The sequence below is a fragment of the Plectropomus leopardus genome, chromosome 14 (genome assembly GCF_026936395.1).
Source record: "Plectropomus leopardus strain MGB_pleo_1.0 chromosome 14, ASM2693639v1, whole genome shotgun sequence".
In the NCBI taxonomy this organism is placed as follows: Eukaryota; Metazoa; Chordata; class Actinopteri; order Perciformes; family Serranidae; genus Plectropomus; species Plectropomus leopardus.
In genome coordinates, this window is record NC_142189.1 from 23,407,502 (window position 1) to 23,429,550 (window position 22,049).

General features: G+C 40.3%; 1 protein-coding gene and 1 long non-coding RNA gene across 2 annotated transcripts; both read left to right on the plus strand.

The window, feature by feature from the left end:
- The first annotated feature begins 235 nt into the window (after positions 1-235).
- foxa2 (forkhead box A2) lies at positions 236-2,875 on the plus strand. Its single transcript, XM_042501108.2, has 2 exons — positions 236-560; positions 1,251-2,875. Exons 1-2 carry the CDS (start codon positions 489-491, stop codon positions 2,424-2,426), a joined length of 1,248 nt encoding a protein of 415 aa, XP_042357042.1. The 5' UTR covers positions 236-488; the 3' UTR covers positions 2,427-2,875.
- A 1,692-nt stretch (positions 2,876-4,567) lies between these two features.
- On the plus strand, positions 4,568-21,529 carry LOC121953200 (uncharacterized). The gene is made up of 3 exons (XR_006106490.2): positions 4,568-4,713; positions 17,243-17,471; positions 20,649-21,529. It is a non-coding gene; the product is annotated as an uncharacterized LOC121953200 (long non-coding RNA).
- Positions 21,530-22,049: the final 520 nt, after the last annotated feature.

A 22,049-nucleotide genomic window follows, 5' to 3' on the forward strand; every position in this document is an offset into this window, starting at 1 on the left:
TGGAGGATGTGCGAAATAAAAAGCCCACCAAAAGAAGAGCGCCAAACATTCCTTTTATAGCTCCCTTTTTTTGTGCCTCGGCCAAAATACAATAAGATTAGTTTATAATGAAGCTTTTCATAAGAAACTGTTCTTTTCAGTGAGTGCAGGTGTACTACAATTGGGGTGGAGAGGGGGGAGCTTGAGGAGTCTCACGCCTAGGTGCGAGGAGATTATTCAAATAGGGCCCAAGGCGTAGAAGTAGGGATTGGAGGCTTGCCTAGCGCACAGAGCTATATCACAGCGTTAACAGGCAGCACGGAGCGTCATTTGAACTCCAGTCACTGACAGACGCATTTCACGGCTGGCTCCATAAGACACACATCAACGCCAGCCCTTGACGAAGGGACACACCGACGACCCAAATACACCCAGTGGTCCCCAGTCACCTGCTATTAGAGAGACTTTTGGCTTTTCCCCTGCTGGGAGACGCTTTGTAAAAGTCCTCCATGATGCTCGGAGCAGTTAAAATGGAAGGACACGAACACACCGACTGGAGCACCTACTACGGAGAGCCCGAGGTGGGTACCTTAAATATATATTTTTTCCCGTCTAAAGCCAATCCCATTTTATACAACTCAATATTAGCCCTGAGATAATATTAACTTTGTGATCAAATATTGACTTGAGGCGCCTCCAAATCCTCCCCCATCTCCACGCAGCGCACTATCCTAACAAAGTTGCTTGACATGTAGGGGGGAGAAACTTTTCACTCGGATTATAATTTCATAAATCTTTTCGTATCTTTACTGAATCAGATTATTATTTTTCGCTCCTGTTTCCACTCGACAAACATCGGAGCTGTTTGGTTATGGGGAGATTGAGTCAAATATTTGCGCTGCGGTCGCTATTTTGTGCGTGAGCGCAGTCATATTAGGTGTCAACATCGACATTGTGCATTTATAGAGAATTATTTAACTTCATTTGCGTGTCATATTTGGCTTTACACATATGCAAGTGTGTGTGTTTTTTTTGTTTTTTTTTTAACTTAAATATATATATATATTTATATCTATATATTACGCGGAAGCAAAAGAACGTCCAGGCTTTACGAACCAGTGCGCATTTAAAATAATCTTAATTTAAATAAATGCTCATATTCTGATTTTACATCAGAAAAAATGACCTCTGTGTTTAGTAATTGCTGCTTTTATGAACTATAACGCCTGCGCCAGATGAAACTGATGATTGCCTCTTTCCCTCACTGACAGTGTTACACCTCGGTTGGCAACATGAACACGGGCCTGGGAATGAACTCTATGAATACCTACATGAGCATGTCCGGCATGAGCACCACTGCCAACATGACGGCCAACTCCATGAACATGTCATACGTCAACACGGGCATGAGCCCCTCCATGACCGGCATGTCACCGGGCACCGGAGCCATGAACAGCATGGGCGCAGGCATGACGGCCATGAGCGCAGCCCTGAGCCCCAGTATGAGCCCCATGACCGCGCAGCCCGCATCCATGAACGCGCTGACATCCTACACCAACATGAACGCCATGAGCCCCATCTACGGACAGTCTAACATCAACAGGTCCAGAGACCCTAAGACCTACCGCAGGAGCTACACGCACGCCAAACCGCCGTATTCCTACATTTCTCTTATCACCATGGCCATCCAGCAGTCTCCCAGTAAGATGCTGACACTGGCCGAGATCTACCAGTGGATAATGGACCTGTTCCCCTTTTACCGACAGAACCAGCAGCGCTGGCAGAACTCCATCCGCCACTCTTTGTCATTCAATGACTGTTTCCTCAAAGTGCCCAGGTCGCCGGATAAACCTGGGAAAGGCTCCTTTTGGACTCTGCACCCGGACTCCGGGAACATGTTTGAGAACGGCTGCTACCTGAGGAGACAGAAGCGCTTCAAGTGCGACAAGAAGACGAACATGAAGGACAGCGGCCGTAAAGGGGGAGACGGCGGCTCCTCCAACAGCAGTTCGGAGAGCTGCAATGGCAACGAGTCCCCGCACTCCAACTCCTCCTCCAGCGATCACAAAAGGTCCCTGTCGGACATGAAGACGAGCCAGGCCCTGAGCCCGGAGCACGCCGCCGCCTCCCCGGTGTCGCAGGGGCAGCACCTCATGTCTCAGCATCACTCGGTGCTTGCGCACGAGGCGCACCTGAAGCCGGAGCACCACTACTCCTTCAACCACCCCTTCTCCATAAATAACCTCATGTCCTCGGAGCAGCAGCATCACAAAATGGACCTAAAGACTTATGAGCAGGTGATGCATTACTCTGGGTACGGCTCCCCCATGGCCGGGGCTCTTTCCATGGGCTCCATGGCGGGGAAAGCCGGTCTGGATTCTTCATCCATACCTGACACAACTTACTACCAAGGCGTGTATTCCAGGCCGATCATGAACTCTTCATAAACTTTTCCCCCCTCCTCCATCCGATGTGGACTTTCCCCACCCCCCTTCAATTTGTACATTTGTAAAAAAAATTATAGAGTTTGTGTACAATATGTATTTCAGATATTTTTGACGTTTCCCACCGTTTTAGTTGTCGAGTTTGTTCGTAGCCTAATTATTTTGAGAGAGGATGTTGATAATAATAATAATGATAATAATAATAATTAAAAGTAATGATAATGTGACGAGATCTGTTCAGAAGTCGGCTTCAGGAATGGACCCCAAAGACAAACAACAACTTGCTGTAAAATAGAGCTCCATCTGCATCCAAGGATTCCTACATGAATTTAAATGCCTCGCAGGATTTCTTCAATCATTTGTGTAATTCCTATTTATGGCTTGTATATGTGTATTCTTGTAGTGACAAGAACAGAATCTATATTAAAGTGTTATTGGTTTTGTTTTCTGAATATGATGGTGTTTGACCGTTATTATAATTATTATTATATAATGCCAGAACAGGCAACAATCGTCTCCACAATTAAATGCAACCAGTACAGAAATTATGTTCCTACCGAGGGTTGGACTATGTAAAAATATTAAAACTGAATATAATAGAACATTAAATAACTGTAGGCAAACAATTTTGCATGATATAAAAACATTATTTTTTACGAAAAATTCATATTGAATATAAAAACGAAAATTTGTTAAGGGGAAAATGCAATTAAAAATGCATTTCTTTTTCTTTATTTTTGTTTAGCTTTTTCTAATATGCATAAAAGCACGAACGAATTCCATATAGGTGCATACAATGAGTTTCACGATTTCTTTTAAATAAATAAATAAAAATCTTATCCATTTGCTTTCATCATAAAGCGCATCATAAAGCGCATATTTTCAGCAAGGATTAATAGCTTTGCTGAACAACAACGAGAACAATGCGCCCAATCTGTCGTTAAGAAAATGTAAACATAACAGGCACACGCTTATTAATCCCAAATGCAAAGTGAGATATTTATGGAGGAAAAGTTTGTCCAGTCAGCCAATGTGTATCTTTTTGCATTGAAATTATATAAAAAAGGACATCCCTGCACAAATGAAATTCAGGAAGCAAAAAACAGAAAATAAACCACAATTTGCTCCAAATGGAAATGTGTGCTTTCTGCACAAAATTTTAATCATGCAACGAACCATAAATAATCGCCAGCATGCGCAAAGTGTGCAAATGAATCTCCTTAAAAAAAATCAGTTGCTGCAGGGAGGAGTGTGTGTCGGCCAAATAATGATATACACGTATTAAATCAGCCATTTAAATTCCCACACATACAGTGAGACACATTATGATTCAAACCTTTTATCTCGCACTGTCACTCAAACACTGTGCCCTGCCTGCCACTCACCCAGGTTGATCCCCATCACACACACACACACAGACACACACACACACACACACACACACACACACACACACACACACTGCAAAGTTTAGATCAGTGAATAAGATTAAGTGTCATTGTCACATAAAACAGCCTCCCCGCGGAGCAGGAGAATAGTTGCTGGAAAAGGGGGCTGATTTGGGAACAGAGCCGCCTGAATGTGATGCTCTAACTTCTCTCCCAACAATCTGGGGCTCCATTGTCTACTCCCTATTTTTAAAGTAGTTGGACCCTCCCCTCTTGTTAGATAAGATAGGCTAGTTGTCGTCCAAATGAATCAACTCCCCCCTTCTCTCTCTCTCTCGCCTCCCCGCTGAGCTCAAATCCAAGGCCATGCAGGGAGTTAGGGGGGAAATTTCTGCTTCCCTTATAACCAAATGACACCCCTTCGCCTTCTGAACACGTAGGGGCCTAAAGTGTGCGTTTATTCTCCAGACCCTCTTTACAGATCGTACTTTAAACAGCGTGATCTGCGAATAAACAAAGCCAGTAAACAATAGAGTGGAGGCTATGCCCACATATAGGAAGAGTACACACACAAACCAAATTGCACAAGTGTAAACTTTGAATAGGACGTCGCGACTCTGTAAATTTACACAGACATTAAATTTCGTTCTATTCATTTTAGACATATAATGCTAAGCTGATTTTTTTTATAGCACACTGATCGATATCTCTGTAAAATAATCATTTTTTTTAACTAGCGGGGCAGTGAAATCTTTGCTTTGTGCTAAAGTCAACAGTGACAGAGTTTGAGCTCAAATAAATGCCGTGATGTCTGGAGCCCTTTGCAGAAGGCAGAAGGCGAGCTTCTACAATGGGCTCCTGTGTGGCTTGCCAACAACAAGCACCGGCTTATTTTTGCACAGGTATGAAGCTTTTTTAAATTTTCTTTTACCGTCTCTTTTTAAAATTTTATTCTAAAGAGAGGGGAGACGAGGTTTGGTGGCTGTTCCCGGACATGCATGAGGGGGGTGGGGGGTGGTGGGGAAGGGGTGGTGGTTGGTGGCAGAAGCTGATATCCTAAATTCATGAGAAAGGAGACGTATTGGATTTCACGACAGGGTGGTGCAAAGCTGAGGGGATCTGCAGGTTGTGTGATGGAGGCTGCTTCAAGTTTCTGTGATGGAGAGAGATCGTGCTGCACTGCAAAAACTAAACTGTCACTAACAGGTGATTTATTATAAATAGATTTAAAATGGAACTTATAAAGCGAAAAAAAAAAACAGAGGACGAGGTTACTTCACCACCTTTAGTGCTGGTGATTATTTAGAAGAAATCCACCCAGAGACCTTTATGTATATAACTGTGTCCTAATTATTTTTAAAAAATCAGGTCGATTGTACGCCGGAAACAGGTAAAAATAACGGATCTCTGAAATAATGCGAGACTATTTGTTGTCTAATTGAATTTGATATTTTTTGCAGTGTACGGCTGACAGATATTGTTGCTGCATTGATGTCATGAAAGCGAGTTCTGCTGCAGCACTGACCCTGATTCTGCTTTGTTATATCAGCAGATCTACACAAATCGTTTTATTTTTTTCAGGTTATATTTTAATATTTTATTTTCAAAATTTTCAAAACAGCTCGTAATTGTGATTGCATTGTTTTTGTAAATGAAGGTAATATATAGAGCCTATATTTTCTTGTTCAGCAATAGAAACTTATTTTTTTTAGCGTATTGTATGTGTGAAAATAGCTCCACCGATGCTCATTGGTAATTTATCATTCATTTACTGAACCAAATAAATCGCACAACAACAACAATAATAATGATAATAATAATGATACTACTACTACTACTACTACTACCACTACTACTAATAATAATAATACTAACAACGATAATAATGATAATAATAATAATCTTTTTAAAAATAATAATCCAGAAATAAGGGTCCCCTACTATTTCTGTAACGGCAAACTAATGTCGCCGTATTTGGATAATGTGTCCTTCTAAATCTTAAGTAAATGGAAAACCCTCTAAAAATATCCATTAACCAATATTAAACATTTGTATCCGGACGCGGCTCCCCTCCGATCCTTTGAAGGCGGGATAACCCCAGCCGAGCCCTCTCTCGCGCGCACTGAGATGGGAATGGCCTTTTGGAGCTTTGCCGGTTCAAAGGTAACCAACCTCAATCTGTACTGGCGGACAAAAGTGCGCCGAGGCCACATCGCTGCACCTTCCCCTTCTCCCTAACTTTGTCTCCATCATGGAGGATAAACCTCTGCAGCACGCAGCTCCTCCACCATCACCACCATAGACGAGCACATCTGTTGTTATAGCAACTGAATAAAAGGATGGTCCAGCAGCCTGTTGATCCTTTTTACTCCGCTAACCTGATTTCTCTGCATTTCTTGGCGTGGTATTTGCATATTTGTTGATTAAGGCCTGAAAGTTAGACCTTTCTCACATAGACACAAAGCGATTAGACGCATTTTTTTGGATGCAGACTGTGGCTGCTGTTGAAGAAATTTGCACTTGTAAATAAATGAAATATAAATATGATGGAGTTCTGTTAAAGCAGAGCAGGCATAAAAGCAAGAAATAATATGAAATGCATATAAAAATGTCTGATATTCAGAGTTTAGTTTCTTTAAAAAAAAAATACACCTGAATTGTAGGCTGAAAATAGGCAGTGCATAATGTTTTTCCCTGTGATGTCTTTAAATCGCATGAATTGTGCCAGCCCTCCTAAGTGAAACATTTCCCTTACAGTGATGCCATTTTAATGCCGAGACGAGTTTGGGCCTCTATTTTTACTGAATGACTCAATACACTATAAGCCATATGCGCATCCACCCATGGGCGTCAGCTAAATATAGCAGGGTAAGGGCACTGGCATTCCTAAGCACTTTTATGCATGAAAGAGGGAAAATTGTACATCTAAAAATGTCAGAAATATTATACGGAAATTCTCATCAGGAATGCAGCAGCTGGAGCAGTCAGATCTGTGCAGGATAGTTTGGAAATCAATCCTCCAATAAAACTTTTCAATAATCAATAATAACTTGTCTCATCAGTAATCTGATGTAGAGTTATTTTATAGAGTAAGATTGTGTTATATAGGCCTACAGCAGGGCGTCTGCCGCACCTATAGGCTCCACGCTGCAGCTCGCGCGGACTGGAACACCCAAGTAGATCTGTCTCCATGGCGACGGCGGGACACCGGTCCAACAAGCTGTAATTCTGTCTCAGCCTTTTGCAGGGGAGGGACCGTCCACACTAGCCCGACTTAACTCCTCTTTCACCAGAAATACTCCTAATCCCATATCTTAGCAAGGCAAACTGCCGTCCCTCAGTATATTAAAGGGACCACAAAGTCAAAACTCAAAGCCACCCATGGTTTCTCAGCAGGCGGCCCGTCCCGGTGTGACGCTCCGGCAGCACCGGCAGTCCAGCGGCCGTATGTGCCTCCAATTTTCTCCGCACTAATCCGCTGCCGATGAATAAATACGGTAATTAATAGGCTATTAGATTTTTTTTTTTTTTAAAGAAGTGTGTGGGGAAAAAGGCAAATGGCTACATTATTTTCAAATTTATACTGATTATAAGGAAACTATTTAAGCCAAGGATGAAAATATTTAAAATTAATAATATATTTAAATGACCCGAATTAATAATTATTTTGAACTACTGTTCAGCCAATTACTGTTTATTGTGCTGCTGCTATTTTTTGCTATTATTATTTATCATAGATAACTGGCCTCTATATATATACATATATATATATATATATATATATATATATATATATATATATATATATATATATATATATATATATTTATATATATATTATATATTTGGGATCCAAACGTGAACATGAAGTTAATAAAATTTTAATTGTAAAGGGAGCTGTGTTGCTAATTTTTAACTCAAAAAAAGAAGAAGAAAAAAAAACATTTTCAAGTCTTTTGTCATATTACACACTAAAACAGGCCTACATTTGGTTATGATGATGATTAGATAATACATCTGCATACATTTATGTAGTCATGGTAATAAAAAAAGATTAAATTCAGTTGAGACTAAATTAAAATGGCACATGGGATTTAAACTTACTTTATTTTTTCCATACATAGTTTTGTGGAATTTTTGGATTTCAGCAGGCCTCCAATGCACTGCCTGAGCTTAGTTAATTAAATTAGTGATATTGTAGTTTTAATGAGGCAGTTAAATGGTTTAAGTGTCAAAACAACATAGCCTTGTCTCTGAGTAAATTAAACTGGGCTCTTGGCAGATTTGAAGTTTGAAATCAACTGTCTGACTGCCATGGCCTTTACATCCAATTATGTTTTAAAAATGTGATATTTTAAACTAAATGTAAAATTGCCAGCATTTGCAAGTTGTACATTTATAACTCGTTGCTTACCATATCTCTAATATCTACATAGCTGGTTGATGTTTGTTGTGCAGCGAGGATGTTTTGCACTGTCTTCAACAAAGTGTAGAAAAGACAATATATCAGATTTTATGTTGAAGTTTGTTTTTCCTCCTTCTTGAGTTTAATCAGGGATTTACAGATGTGTACCAAAGCCATACACACTCTTCAGTTGTTCTTTTTGTTCATACAAAACTGTGACTCATTCCGCCTTTCTGCTTGTGCCTTTGTCTTAAACAAGAAGTGACGGCTATTGTTCATTTCTTATCATTTTTGAGGAATTGCACATTCAATTCTAACTGACAGTTGTCGCTTTTATTTTGTAAATCTGAATGCAGGAAGGTCAGTTTGGGGTTCTGTTTTGATGGAAAAAAGAGGTGTGTGTGTGTGCTTAAGAGAGATGGCAGGATGGACGGGGTGAGAATGCGGCCGCTGACTGTGATGTGTCTGCACTCTTCTGACACCACTATGTGACATTCCAGTGTAGGACTCCTTCATGTCCTGAGACAGAGAGAGAGAGAGGGAGTGAGGGAGAGAGAGAGGTCCACCAACAATGCCCATTGAGTAGTGCGAGGCAGCAGCTGGTGGGACGTGCAGTGACCTAAAGGCGATCCATTCAGGCCAGGACGGGGTGCCTCTCACTCCCCTGCTGCTTTTATATGCCTGGAAGTGGATGGATGGTCTGTGTTTATCCTTGTAAAGTATTGCTCTGTCATCAAGCAAATGGAGGAGAAGTCAGTCCCCACCTTACCAAAACCAATCAAGGTTTCTTTGACAAATCAAGGGTGATGGAGAACATTTTAATGTCCAAAGGAAGAACTTTCCATCTTCTGTCGACGTGATGGAGATAAAAATGGAGATGACAGGCCTGGCCTTTGTTTCTCGGGAGTGCTGAAGTGAGGCTCAGCCGCACACTGGAGGAGGGGATTAGCTTCTCAAGGAGAATCATAAAGCGTACAGAAACACCCCTCCATGCAAGATAATAGATGTGTGATCAACCAGGCAGAAAGATACTATATTGGATGGAGATTAAAGATGCTCAAAATATGAAGTTAGGTGCTGCTGGACGCATTTGTGTGCATGCACGCACTCATGCTTCCAGCTTCTCTTTGGTAATTCCACAGGCATTTCCCAGTGGGTCTCATGCCTGTCTTTGAGATCAGACCTTGTTGGCAAAGCGACCATAAAACGATATGTCAGTCAGCTGTGGTAAAGGGATGCCTGCTTGGCTGTGATTGATCTGCCAAGGTTTTCTTTATTCCCCTCGAGACTCGATACCTCCAGGTTTTAGATTCAGCCATTGCCAGTGCTGATGGATATCTGGGGCTTCTGCTTTGGAATAGTACCACATTACATCCCCTCTTCTGACCCATTTCCATCCAGTGTGGCCCATTCGGCAGCACATGGCCCATAACATGGAAGCCAACATGCTGCAATATCTTCCTCACTTCCCCCTCAGCTCCAGTTCCAGGAAGTGAAGGCAGAGCTTTGCCAGCCAATCACAGCGAAGGACACCCAACTCATTAAAAGTTAATGAAACCTATAAACGTGGTGCGCCAGCGATTCATTTAAACCCCCAATCCAATCTCCTCTCCCAGCAAAGGCAAACAAGCCCGTGTGCCCCCGGTGCCGTCCTCGGAATAACAAACTACGGAATATTTTGTCCTGCATATGTTCTCCTATGCAGACATGTGCACTGTGATAGGCTATCTTACAATGGGACTTGTCCAATTTAGAGAATGCCAGGTTGGTGTTCTGCAGGGGTGAATTCTGTAATCTGCGTCCGAGTTGAATTTAATGCCTTCGCTTTACACCGCACAACTTGTCAGGAATGGCGGCGATAGATATGCCATTTCAACATTCATGAGAATCACTGACATTCAAATAATTTGCTCATTATAATACCATATGAGTGGGAGCAAAATCTGTGTGAAAAAGCTGTATTTACTCCCTTGTGGTCATGTGAGTGTCAAGAACCATTCTCGGTCCACACAGACCAGATCTGAGCCCTCTTTCCCTTCAGATATCCTCCCAGCATAGTCTGTCTACTCTCACCTAATAGCATTGCTGCTCTCAATTTGATCACAACCCCTCAACAGCAATAAAGCGCCACCTTACAAGTGTCCAAATCTAAAGTGCGGAACAATATACCCCCTTGTTTCTAAGACCTCCATTTCAACACGGCCCCAGTGCCCCTTAGTGCTTCCCTTGGGGGATTCAAATTAAATTCCCCCCATGTATAGTGCCACTGTCAGCCCGTTAATGAATTCCCATACCCTGACTTGAATCAAATTAATCCCCAATTTAATCCCATATAAATGGCTGTGTTATTTATAATGGAAAGGCGGATGCTCGGCTGAAGGATTGAGGGAAAGCTGGGAGGTGTCTATAGGGCTGTTGAGCAGATTATGGTGAAAGATGAGGCCTGTATGTTTTCCCCACTGCAGAGTACTCCCCTGATACACACTATTTAACCCTCGTCTGCTTGACGCTGACAGAAACATCGCAGCGTTTGTCACTTAATATCCTTTCAGATTAAGGAGTCAACTGGCAGATTTATTGGTCAGAGCTGGGATACCCTTATCTTGAAGTGCCCGACAGGAAGATAACGTTTGGGTGAGAGGGGCATCTCCTATATATCATGCGAGGGCCTTGGTTACAGATAAATTAGCTATGGGCAGTGGTGGAAGAAGTATTCAGATCCTTTACATGAGTAGAAGTACTAATACCACCTTGTGAAAATACTCCATTACAAGGTACCATAATGGTACTTAAATTCAAAGTTAGTATAATCAAGAAAATGTGCTTAAAATGTGCCCAGTGCAGAAAAACATTTAATAAAAACACATCAGAACAACTCAAAATTATTTAAAAAAAACACTCTTCAAAACTCAAAAATATTAAAAAAAGAAAAAAAAACCCCACCCCAACGCTCAAAAGAAAAAAACCCCACCCCAACACTTAAAAGAAAAAACCCCAAAACAACCAAAGAAACTCAAAATTAGAAAAAATAGAAAGAATACCCCCAAAGCTAAAAAAAAATATGTTTAAAAATAATTAATTGAGCAATTCATTTTCTTTGAATGGAGTAATTGGTTAATCAACTAATTGTTGCCGTATATAAACATTTGGTAATTTAATTTATGACAAAACATCATATTTAATAATTTTAAGAATATTCTTCTCATGTTTTTATGCAACAAGTAAAATGTACAATATTTCCCTTTGAAATGTAGCAGAGTAAAAGTGTAAAAGTAGCATTTAAAGGAAATACTCAAGTAATGTGCGACCATACCTCAAATTCATACTTAAGTACAGTACTTGAGTAAATATACTTTGATTACAATGCACTACTGGTTGTGGGTGCACACTTTGCTACATTATTGTCATGACAGTTGTGTTTATGTATTTATGCAACTGTCACATGCACATCTTTTCATATGCAAACCTTTCATGTGAAAAGTATGTTTTTATATTGTGGGACCACCTCCTTGATGTTTGCATTCATCAATTGGAGAATGACAGGTAGTTTGTCAAAGGGCTTATTTATCCAAATAGCGCGGCATCACGCGGCACAGTGAAATATTGCTAATGCTTTTTAGATGCAAATATAATGGCGCACTACACCGTCAGATGCATTTGTGTGAAGAAAAGCAAAGTCCAGATGGTGGCTCCAGGTTCAGTTATTATTGGTGTGTGGCTCTGAAGACTGGAACTGTTGGACCGCCCGCTCCTGTGTTGGTTTTGGCCCGTCCGTGTGGGAGCCAACAGAGAATGAAAACATTCAGATATGGCAACATAGTGATGTTTATAAAAACTGCAGCAATTTTCTTTCTTAAAAAAAGAAAAAAACAAACAACTCTGCATAGGATAAATGGGATATTTGGGATTGATGCACTGGATTGGAAAGTGTGTTGGGCGCCAAAAACGTATCAAGTGTATCAACTGTTCACTATTAATAATACAGATAATAATGCATTCACTGCATGGCAGTTAAGAGCAAAGTTTGTCTTAAGAGTGGTTGTTTAAGGTGATAAAGTAGTCGCTTTATGGAGTTAGGTTGGATGTATGGTTTGCACGTATATATGGGAGTTCTGCACATCCAAATGTATGATATACTGTGTAAAGTTATTAAGTAAGCAGTAGCATGGGACAGATACGACGATGACAGACGGTTCTGAAATCAGTTTGGCAGTTCAGAGGACAGTTTGGAGCCTTTAAAGCTCGGTCCACCAAATGTCTGAACAGCTATGGTTTATTGAGGCATCTGTAAGCTTAGTCACTTTATTGCCAAGCTTGGCTCGTGTACCCACCGTCATGGAGAGAGTGAGGGGGAAAAACACACACACACACACAAACACACACACATACACACACACAAAAGTTTGCTGTTTGCCTTCATTCCACCAAATCCTTGACAGCCGTGCTATAGCCCATCACTATTCACACCATTGTGCTGTCACAACAACTAAACACATCATTTGTGTTGCAGAAAGTCATCCTGTATGTATCCAATACCAAATGTTTGGCGACCGAGAGGGGCGATGGTGGCGGCGGTGGTGGTGGTGTGGGGGGTGCTGCATAATTTGCTAGGAAACATTTTACCGAACATTTGGTGATAAAAACGCCGGCGTCGGCCCCGAGGCTTAAAGCAATTAATTCAGGATCCTGACATAAACTCTCCAATCCTTTGACAGCTTGGAGCTGAAATAAAAATGCTAGTTCTCCTGGGAACGGCAGGAGATAGCTGGCTCTTTTCTGGACTGTTTGCTCACTGGCCCTGAGAGCAATCTTCCCCAGTCAGAATGAAATGCAAGGACACAAACAATGTACCGGCGAGAGAATGGGAGATGGGGAATGAACAGTTTGGACTATTTGCTCAGCAGAAGGGCAGCCACAATGGCCGGCCCATGGCTTTCCCATGCATCAAGCCTCTTAGTCTTAGGCCTCCCTTTGTTGCCTGGTTTCTTCTTCCCCAGCCAGATAAGAGCCCAGCTGCCCTATACTTTTAATTCCCATTGTACGCCATACTGTATGGTCATTTATCTGTGCACATTCTGCCTGCCATGACGCTGTTGTTTAGTTGGACGGGTTATCGTTCGTGTATCTCTCGTCACCTTAGCATGTGTACTCGTTTAGGGGTTGAATCACTCTCACTTTGCCATAAAAGGCAGGGTGGCGGCCTGGGGAGGGGGGCGGTGGGGGTAATGGCTGACCCCTCTTCTCTTCTTAGAGGAGGCAGCACAAGTCAAGCACACAGCGCGATAACGATGCCCAAGTGGCTTTTGCACAAGACTGAATTATCATTTTAGAGCAGTTTGAATCATTAACAACGGGGATAAAATGATAAAGAGTTTTGGGATGCAAGAAAAATCAAAGCGAGGAGTCCCCGACAATGATGCGCTTTTGCAGCCAAAGGCAGAAAGCTTTCCGAGGGCTCTTGAGGGAGAAATGAGATGCGGTCATTATATGACCTAATGGCAACTCCAGCCAGAAGAGAGGGCAAACAGAGCAAGTGTAGTGGCTCTGGCTGAGAGAGGGATCCATATTGTGTGCTCTTTTGTTTTGGTTTGTTGGTTTGTGTTTGCATTTACATTGACCAGTTCTCCCGCTGAATGCGTATTCACACTCAATACATGTAATGTTGTCTGCGTTGCAGGAAATGGAAAGTAAGCGTGCTTCACCGGTTGAAGTCTGCAGGGGAATAAAATAACAATAGTAACTGAAACAAACAAACAAACGCACACAAAAAGTAGTGGGATGTCACTGTAGGATCAATACACATAAGATGAAGGAGCATATTCATGCATGTGAGCAGACACTTGCCTAAACACAAACACAAACACACATGCACACACACACACACACACACATACACACACACACACACTCTCACACACACACACACACACACACACACACACACACACACACACACACACACCCATCCCCCTCTGTAAAGGTTGTGGTGTCAGGGACCCCCTGGGTGGTCAGACTGGGGATGATTTCTACACAATATGATGCTGAGAAGGAAAACCTTTGAGAAGAGAGATTCACTGGCTGCGTCACATTTATATAACCACACAGAAATACATGTATTATATAAAGTTTTTCTTTTTAATGCATTTGAAGAGTGACATCTTACAAGTGCTCTTTTATACTTAACACGCAGATACACTGCAGGAGGACCAGAGTGAAAACCCATGATGTATCCACAATGGTTTATTCTAATGGCTAAGCTCTTAATCTATCAGATCAGATTTCAAAGTGCCAGTAGCTGTGCCAAGACAGGTCCCAGGAAGGAGCACCCTTTTGTTTGGGGCAGAAAATCTTACATTTAAGACCAGACTTTACTCGCAAGGGCCCAAATCACAATAAAAAAAAAAAAAGAAAAAAGATATGACCTGTTACGGAAGCAATACCACAAAGAGCAACATCATTAAGAAACAGTAAGTGCTTGTTTTCACATCCAGCGCCAGCATTTTGCCAGCATTGTCAGACCTCAGGTATGGCAAGATAAATAGCTGTCTTATTTTGTGCCTGTGAGAGCCCAGCTCCTTGTGGGGTGGTGCTCTCAGCTTCACGCTCCACCAACGCTGAAATAAAGCTCTGTGCGAGGCATTTCAACACTGCTTAAGGTTGTCGGTGGCCGTGTAATTTATGAGTCGAGAGGACTTCGTTTTTAAGTTCACTATGACCTACAATCTTCCAGCATTCATGGGTGGAGAAAAAAGCAGCGTGAGTCATGCTGGAGGAAACTTACAACACCCCTCCAATTACCTTAAACAATAGCGGTCTGAGTGATACCTGTAGCGTTCTGGTGCTAAATGTGATGTGATGTGACCTAAAGTAATTGGACGTAGAGGCACTTTAACAGGTTAGGTGTCTTGTCACCTGGAGGTCAGTGTGAAGCTGGTTCGAGCTGTTCACTTCATGCATCATTCTCAGTGGGTGGTCATAAGGACAGACAGACTGACATGCTGACTTTGGCTTGCTGGCATTGGTTGACTCTTTGGCAACTGCAGGATAAGAGATAGCCTCCGCCGTGAATGACTGTGATTAAGTTTTTGGCATTTGTATTTGAGAGATAGATTTAAAAAAAATTAGCCTGTATTTCTATTTCTATGTTTCTATTTTTAGGGTTTAGATATTTCAAACAAATGTGCCCTGAGCTACGCATATTTTCAAAATTAAAAAAAGAAATTCAATTATGAGTAATTTTCTTTTTCTGTTTATGAAAAATCACAATATTCCAATATTGTCTTCAAAATATCCTGTTGAAGGCCTCTTTCACATTTTTGATGGACACATTTAAAGTCTTGATTTATATGTTAAAAAAACAATACTTACATGATAATACTACATGATTAAAAATCACATTTACTCAGCATACATGTCAAACACTTGTTTTTAAAAACATAAACTATATATTTTTTTAATTGGAAGTGTGATTTATAGCTACACTGTTTTGAACTATTAAACATTTATATTTACATATCTTGTGTTTGCCTTTTGTTACGAGTGGATATATGACTTGATAATTGTGTTTTATTGCTAAGCTATCACATAAAGGGAAATTAAACTGCACATTATCAGTTTAGTTTTGTCAGTGGCTCCACATGTTATTCCACATCATGAAATTTACAGTCAGAGTAATTAAACTTTGTTTACCTTTTAACCACAAAAACAAAAATGTATAAACTGCAAAAAAAGGTTAGTTATTATGAAAAAGCACAATGTTATAGGAAAAAAATGTAGACAAATGTGATTTATTGTCTTTTTACATTTGTTTCAAATTGTATAAGTGGAAAACCCGCGTTGTTGCTTTTGAAAAATACATTTGATCTTTGTTGTTGATATGGATTAACAATGGATGGATTATCAACTGTTATTTAGTTATGCTAATTTAAGACAATACAAATTGTCTTAGGCTGCATTATATTTCACAAGTAAAATAATTAAATGTTATAAGAATATGCAAAACAGACATATGAAACAAAAAAATTAATTATCATTTAAATTTAATTTAGAAAAATAAATGCATCTAAGTATGTTAATCCTCTTATTTTACGATCATTATATATTTGATGCAATGATGTAATAATTTATTGCTAAAATATTAAACACAAAACAACTGTAGCAATAATAGCAAAAATATTAAAACATTTAAATGTGCTCTTTATTATGCATGATTCACAGTTTACAATTACATTCATTTTTCTAGCAGTGTAAAGGAGATGTTTGTTTTAAAGCATTTTAGCTAAAACTGCTGCTTCAATAAAAATACATATTTTTGTTTGGGTTAAATAAAAAATTAATTACAGAAGTCGATTGCAGAAGTGTTTTCAATATCTTTATATGCCACCGTTCATGCTGAAACATTTTGCCTGCAAATCCACGTTTCATATTAGTTTTGCTTTCAGGGCCTGCAGCACAGCCAGACATGGCTACACCATTCACATTACCTCTCTGCCAATGTGTGAATGTCAACACCCTGTAAACACCTTTGACACACATGCTTGAATGCGACGGGCGAGTTAACTAAACATTCCTGGGTGTTCCCCATAAAGGTCTACCACTCATCCAGCAGACTGCACTGACCCGTCTCCCACGCTCCAAACTGCAGTCAACTTGGACACATTTTTTCCTTCATATAGCCAGAATTTTTCCTGTTTATCCTTTACATATAATATATAAAATACAAATAAAATAGAAATTGCAACAATTCACCAGTTAATATCTGGCAGTTTTATCCGTGTGTGTGTGTGTGTGTGTGTGTGTGTGTGTGTGTGTGTGTGTGTGTTTTAAAACGCTTTGGAACAATGCTCTATAAGGATTTGGGAATTTGGGAGTATAATTCCAGCCCCGTGCTTATCGCCACACCCAGACTATTTGAGTGTTTTCAGATGCGGGCTCCCTGAGGACGGATCGAAGGCGTCCTAGTAGAACTGCACATCAAATAAATAGGAGGATGGGATTTATATGGAGGCTGTGTCTCTGTCAAACAGGGCTCTGCTGACTGAAGTGATCCCCACGGCCTGAGTGGAAGAGAGGAGGGAGAGGAAGTCTCAAAGGGAAGAAGGATAGCTGCTGAAGAGCTGACACACACACACACACACACACACACACACACACACACACACACACACACACACACACACACACACACACACACTCAAACACTCACACAATGTCCCTCTCAGTCCTGGGTTGTGACCGGCCCATGGCATTGGCCAGGTATGTCAACTATGTTTGCCAAGCCATCCATCACCCATGCACCTTCCCTCCCGAAACAGGAACTTTTGTTTGAAGCATACACTTGTTAAGCCCATCCTTTGACTCGGCTCAACCTAATTTATTTCCCTATAGCTGAGAAAGAGGATTTATTAGCACCTATGTTTTGTTCTTTTTTCCCTCTTATTGTAGGGCTGCACAGTGCAAACGTGTTGGTAGAAACATGAGGTGTGTTGTCACTGAGAGAGATTGCAAGCTATACGGTTTGGGGACACCAGTGGCCCTTATCGTCGGTGACCAGGGTTAGCAAATAAACACACTGTAGTGGAGTCAAGCTGCATGTAAGGAAACAAAAGATTTATGGCTGTGTGACGCTCACACATGACGAAGAGGATATGAAATGTTTTTATGTTGTGGTCGAGTCTCTGCGTTAGGCTTCAGCAGAATGAAAATATACATTTTAATATATGATGCTTAAAATGGGTCTGCTAATTAAATGTGGGTTACTTTTGTAAGGCTGTAAAATTTGAAAAGTTGATTTTACTTTTAAAAAAAATCTAGGGGACCAACTGCCTTGAAAAATGTAAGTAAATATAACTATAAGTCTAAATTTATGTTTATTTTGAATCTAACTGTTAAGTTTACATAAAATTTAGTAATATGTACTTAATCTCTGAAGTTGTTGTAACTTAAAAATAACAAGTTGTATTAAATCAATCTTTCTTAGTGTTGTCAACTTCAGCAAACCAAGTATACTACACTATTTGTATTCTGCTGGTTGCATACAAGTGAATCCTATTATTTTTCAATTCTTTGATTATATTGTATTTCGTCTCTATTTTCTTAAACACGTTAACAAAACAACTCACAGATCTCCTAAATTCATCACTGGCAAAATCCTCTTTGTGATGGTAGTCGTAGTAGTAGTATTTTATTCAGTCATCATACATAATAAAATAAACACAAACAGTACCGTCAGTATAAATAAAAACAACAGTCTGTGTATGATGTAGTGACTGAACAGGCTTAGGCAGATGCAAAATGCTTATATATGCCTCATCAATTTAAGCTTCCCTTTCAAAATGTGACAAAAACAACAAAAAACGTATTCACGATTAAGTTAAGTCATACTAACTTGGTTTAATGCAGCTATAACACTTGGAAAGAAAAAGGTTATTAAGTTGTAAGGAAACTTATCAATGAGATGTGAGCACAAGTGAACATAAATTAATAGTTTACTTTCTTTTTCAAGGCAATCCGTTTCTTAGATTATTTTAAGTAAGAGTAACTCGTCAGATTTTACACAGCATATATTATATATATTATATAATAGATTATATAATATATATATTATAGTATTATAGATATTATATAAAAAAAACATTACTTTATTATTAAAAGAACACAGAAGTATAAAACAAATATGAGAAACTGGTATATTTAATGTCCGAAAGGTTGAGAAGAGGTTTCAGGAAGTGCTTTATTGACGCAAACCTGACTCATTTCACTATTGTTCTCCAGCTTGTGAACACATTGTCTGAGTGAGACTCAGACATGAGAAATTGGGCCACAAAACATCTCAAAAGAAACCTACGTGTGGGCTGGTATGTTTGCTAAAGCACCTAAGTTGGAGCCTTACTCCATTCCCCGAAACACAACCTTCATTTATCTTTTGACTTCTACTCAGAGCAGATATCACTAAAAGTGCCACGTTAATGATTGACTCTCGGGTGCACCAAGCATCCTGCGTTGAGTGGCCACTCTGCCTCCTCTTGTGCTGCATTTTCAGCCGTAAATGTTTGTGATCCCACTATCCTCTCCAACTCCCATACAGTATTATTAGCACTGGAAGGGGGTTAGGGCGGGGTCAGGACTAAGTTTCAATAAAGAACCATTGGCATGCTGAAGGTAAATGGGAGATAAGAGTTTGTCTCTGACCCTTTTAGTGCTTTATAAGAATGTGGCTGTGTAAACTTAATCTCCTCCTCGAGATAAATTCGGTCCTGCTTTTGTGAAAACAAGTTTGCACATTTTTTTTTCCTGTTCTAAAGCTCACTTTGACAGGCGTGAAATGAGTCCTGGACTTTTCATTGACAGTTCAAGATGGAGAGCAAACCGAGATTAGGGCATGTTAATTAATTGTAGGGTTGGTAAAGTGGCCTCCCGTCTCGTGAAAGACTTGTTCCGTTTATTACCATCCTGCCAAACAGTGACAATAGTGTAATCACGAGTTTGTCGTTCTTATTCTAACATTTCCCCCCCCTTTGGTAGAATGGGACTTTCAGTTAATAAGCACACTTATTAAACTTTTATATACCACCTTCATGTATTAAACTCACCTCTACCAGTTTATATCACCATTACAATTATTATATTGCAAAGGCATAGGTTTTGGGTGCATTTTGGGTCCTCTGCCAGAGAATGTTAGCATCAAACACTTAATTTCTTTCATTATTGTGTTTTTTTTGCACAAATGTGTATCTGTTCTGCATCAGTGTACGGTGTAAATGTGTTTAATTTTGCCAAAATAAAAGTCCTGTGTCACTTTCATGTTTTTATTGGGAAAACAAATGCACAGGGCTTTGATAGTTGGGGGTAAGCAGGGCTGATTACCCAGGGCCCTAATGGAAGCAGAAGCCTCAAAAGGCCTAGATTTTTCATTTTTTTGTGTGCATATATATATATGTATATATATATATATATATATATATATATATATAATAATTTGTGCTTTATATTAATTCAAATTACCTGAATAAACCACTTGAAAGATCGAATTTTGGCTCTCTGAGGCCCTTCTCATCCCTTAAAGGCACAAAATTTTTAAGTTTCCCCTTCTGCGAGGATTTGTCTCTTAAATTAACCAGAGCTGAGTGAGTCTTTCCAGAGGAAAATGAAATTTGGGTTCCAAAAAAAAAAAAAAAAAAGAAAGGAGAGAAAGCTCACTGACTTAAAAAATATCAAAAGTGGAAGTGGAAAGTCAAAAGTGGAGGTGTGGGGTCCCACAGAGACTGAGAATGGAGCAAAGAATTTGGTGCTACATCCTTGAATGCATATGTTCCAAACATTTAGGGGGACATATTCCCAGCTGCCCCCTGAAATTTACACCTCTGTTTTATTGTAAAATAACATAAATTAAAATATTTTTATAAAAGATTGACCTGTGTGTTCTCTCTACAGATGGCATTCTTTGAGGACGCTTTTCCATCGCTGCTTTCTGTCTACTTTCATCGCCGTGCATCAAGCGACCTGAAAGCACTTCCCTGTTGATGTACTTGGCTATATCTACGTCTGACCTGTCTGCCATATGTAATATCAAAGCCTCTGTCAGTGTGGAGCTGAATGGGAACAAAAGAGAGGCCTCCATTAATGATTAACTGTTCTAAAAGCCCCGGCTTTTGTATTCCCATGGTGCCCGGGCTATCTGGCCACCATGTGACATGCTCACAGCATTTTTCGAGCAGATTGGGGGAAAGCTAGTGAGCAAACACAGGTGCTTTGGAGCAGCGTTGCCGACGCTGTCAGGGACAACCACAAACAAGAGCAGCTATGCCTGGCTAAATGAATCCCCACCCCTCCCAACACCATCACCACCTCCGCCACCCCCCTCCCCGCTCTCAGTCGCTAGCTAACTTGTTTGCTAGCTCCATATAGCTTTCTCCTTGCAAAGCCTTCCTTCTGGAGAGTCCCCACGTCCCCCCTTACAAGTCCAATGTCCGCTACAGCTCCACGACTTCTCACACCCTCCAGAGAAACAAACAAATAAAAGTGAGGACAGCCGACCACTTCTTTGAGGTGATGGCATTTGCTGTGGTCATGACTAGTGGGAGAGCAAACAAATTAATGGTGTTCCAGTTTTCACTTTCCAAACCAAACTAAATGTCTTTTAGTTCAAGTGGGGCAATTCTACTGACCCCGGTGTCAAACGCTGTGTAAGGGTTGCACACTCTTGCACTTGAAACGCAGAGAGGAGGCCGTAAGAAATTAAACAAGGCTTGGCCTACATGAACCTGGTGTGTTAAGTAGCAAATAAATCTTGAATAAATTGTCCTCTTAATAAACACTTGTGGTTTATTTTTTCTGCTTGTTTATGTGTTTGGACCACAAACTTGAACAAGAGGTGTGTTGACCACTTAACCTTTTCATCCGGGCTGACTGATTGTTCAGAGTGACTGGGGGTGCTGTGTCGCTCAACTTTGATAAGACAATCAGATGATAGGATGGCGTTATCTTAACATGGCTTTCCGGCTGGGGGACAAATGAACAGTGTGTGATAACAGGAACAAAAGCTTGGCTCTTATTGGCTGGATCCTCCAAAGAAAGGGAAAAATTATCAGGATGGAAAACTCACAATAGGCGCAGTTTATTTCATTTTCAATTTTCTACTGAGACCAGGTCACAGGAACAGCTTTTTTTCTTCTAATCACTCAAATATTTATATTGTCTCTTGTTGGCATTTTGGTCTCACAGACAGTCTGCAATTACCTGTGCCTGTAAAGCCATTATTATCATTGGAAAGATGATAAAAAAATGTTTTAAAACAAACAGTTTAAATCAACTGGGGAGGAAATTAACTTGTAA

Bases quoted from the DNA above. Each gene is read 5' to 3' on its own strand.
- foxa2 (XM_042501108.2), top strand. From the start codon at position 489: ATGATGCTCGGAGCAGTTAAAATGGAAGGACACGAACACACCGACTGG. The intron at 561-1,250 runs GTGGGTACCTTA...CCTCACTGACAG, and splicing joins CCTACTACGGAGAGCCCGAG to TGTTACACCTCGGTTGGCAA.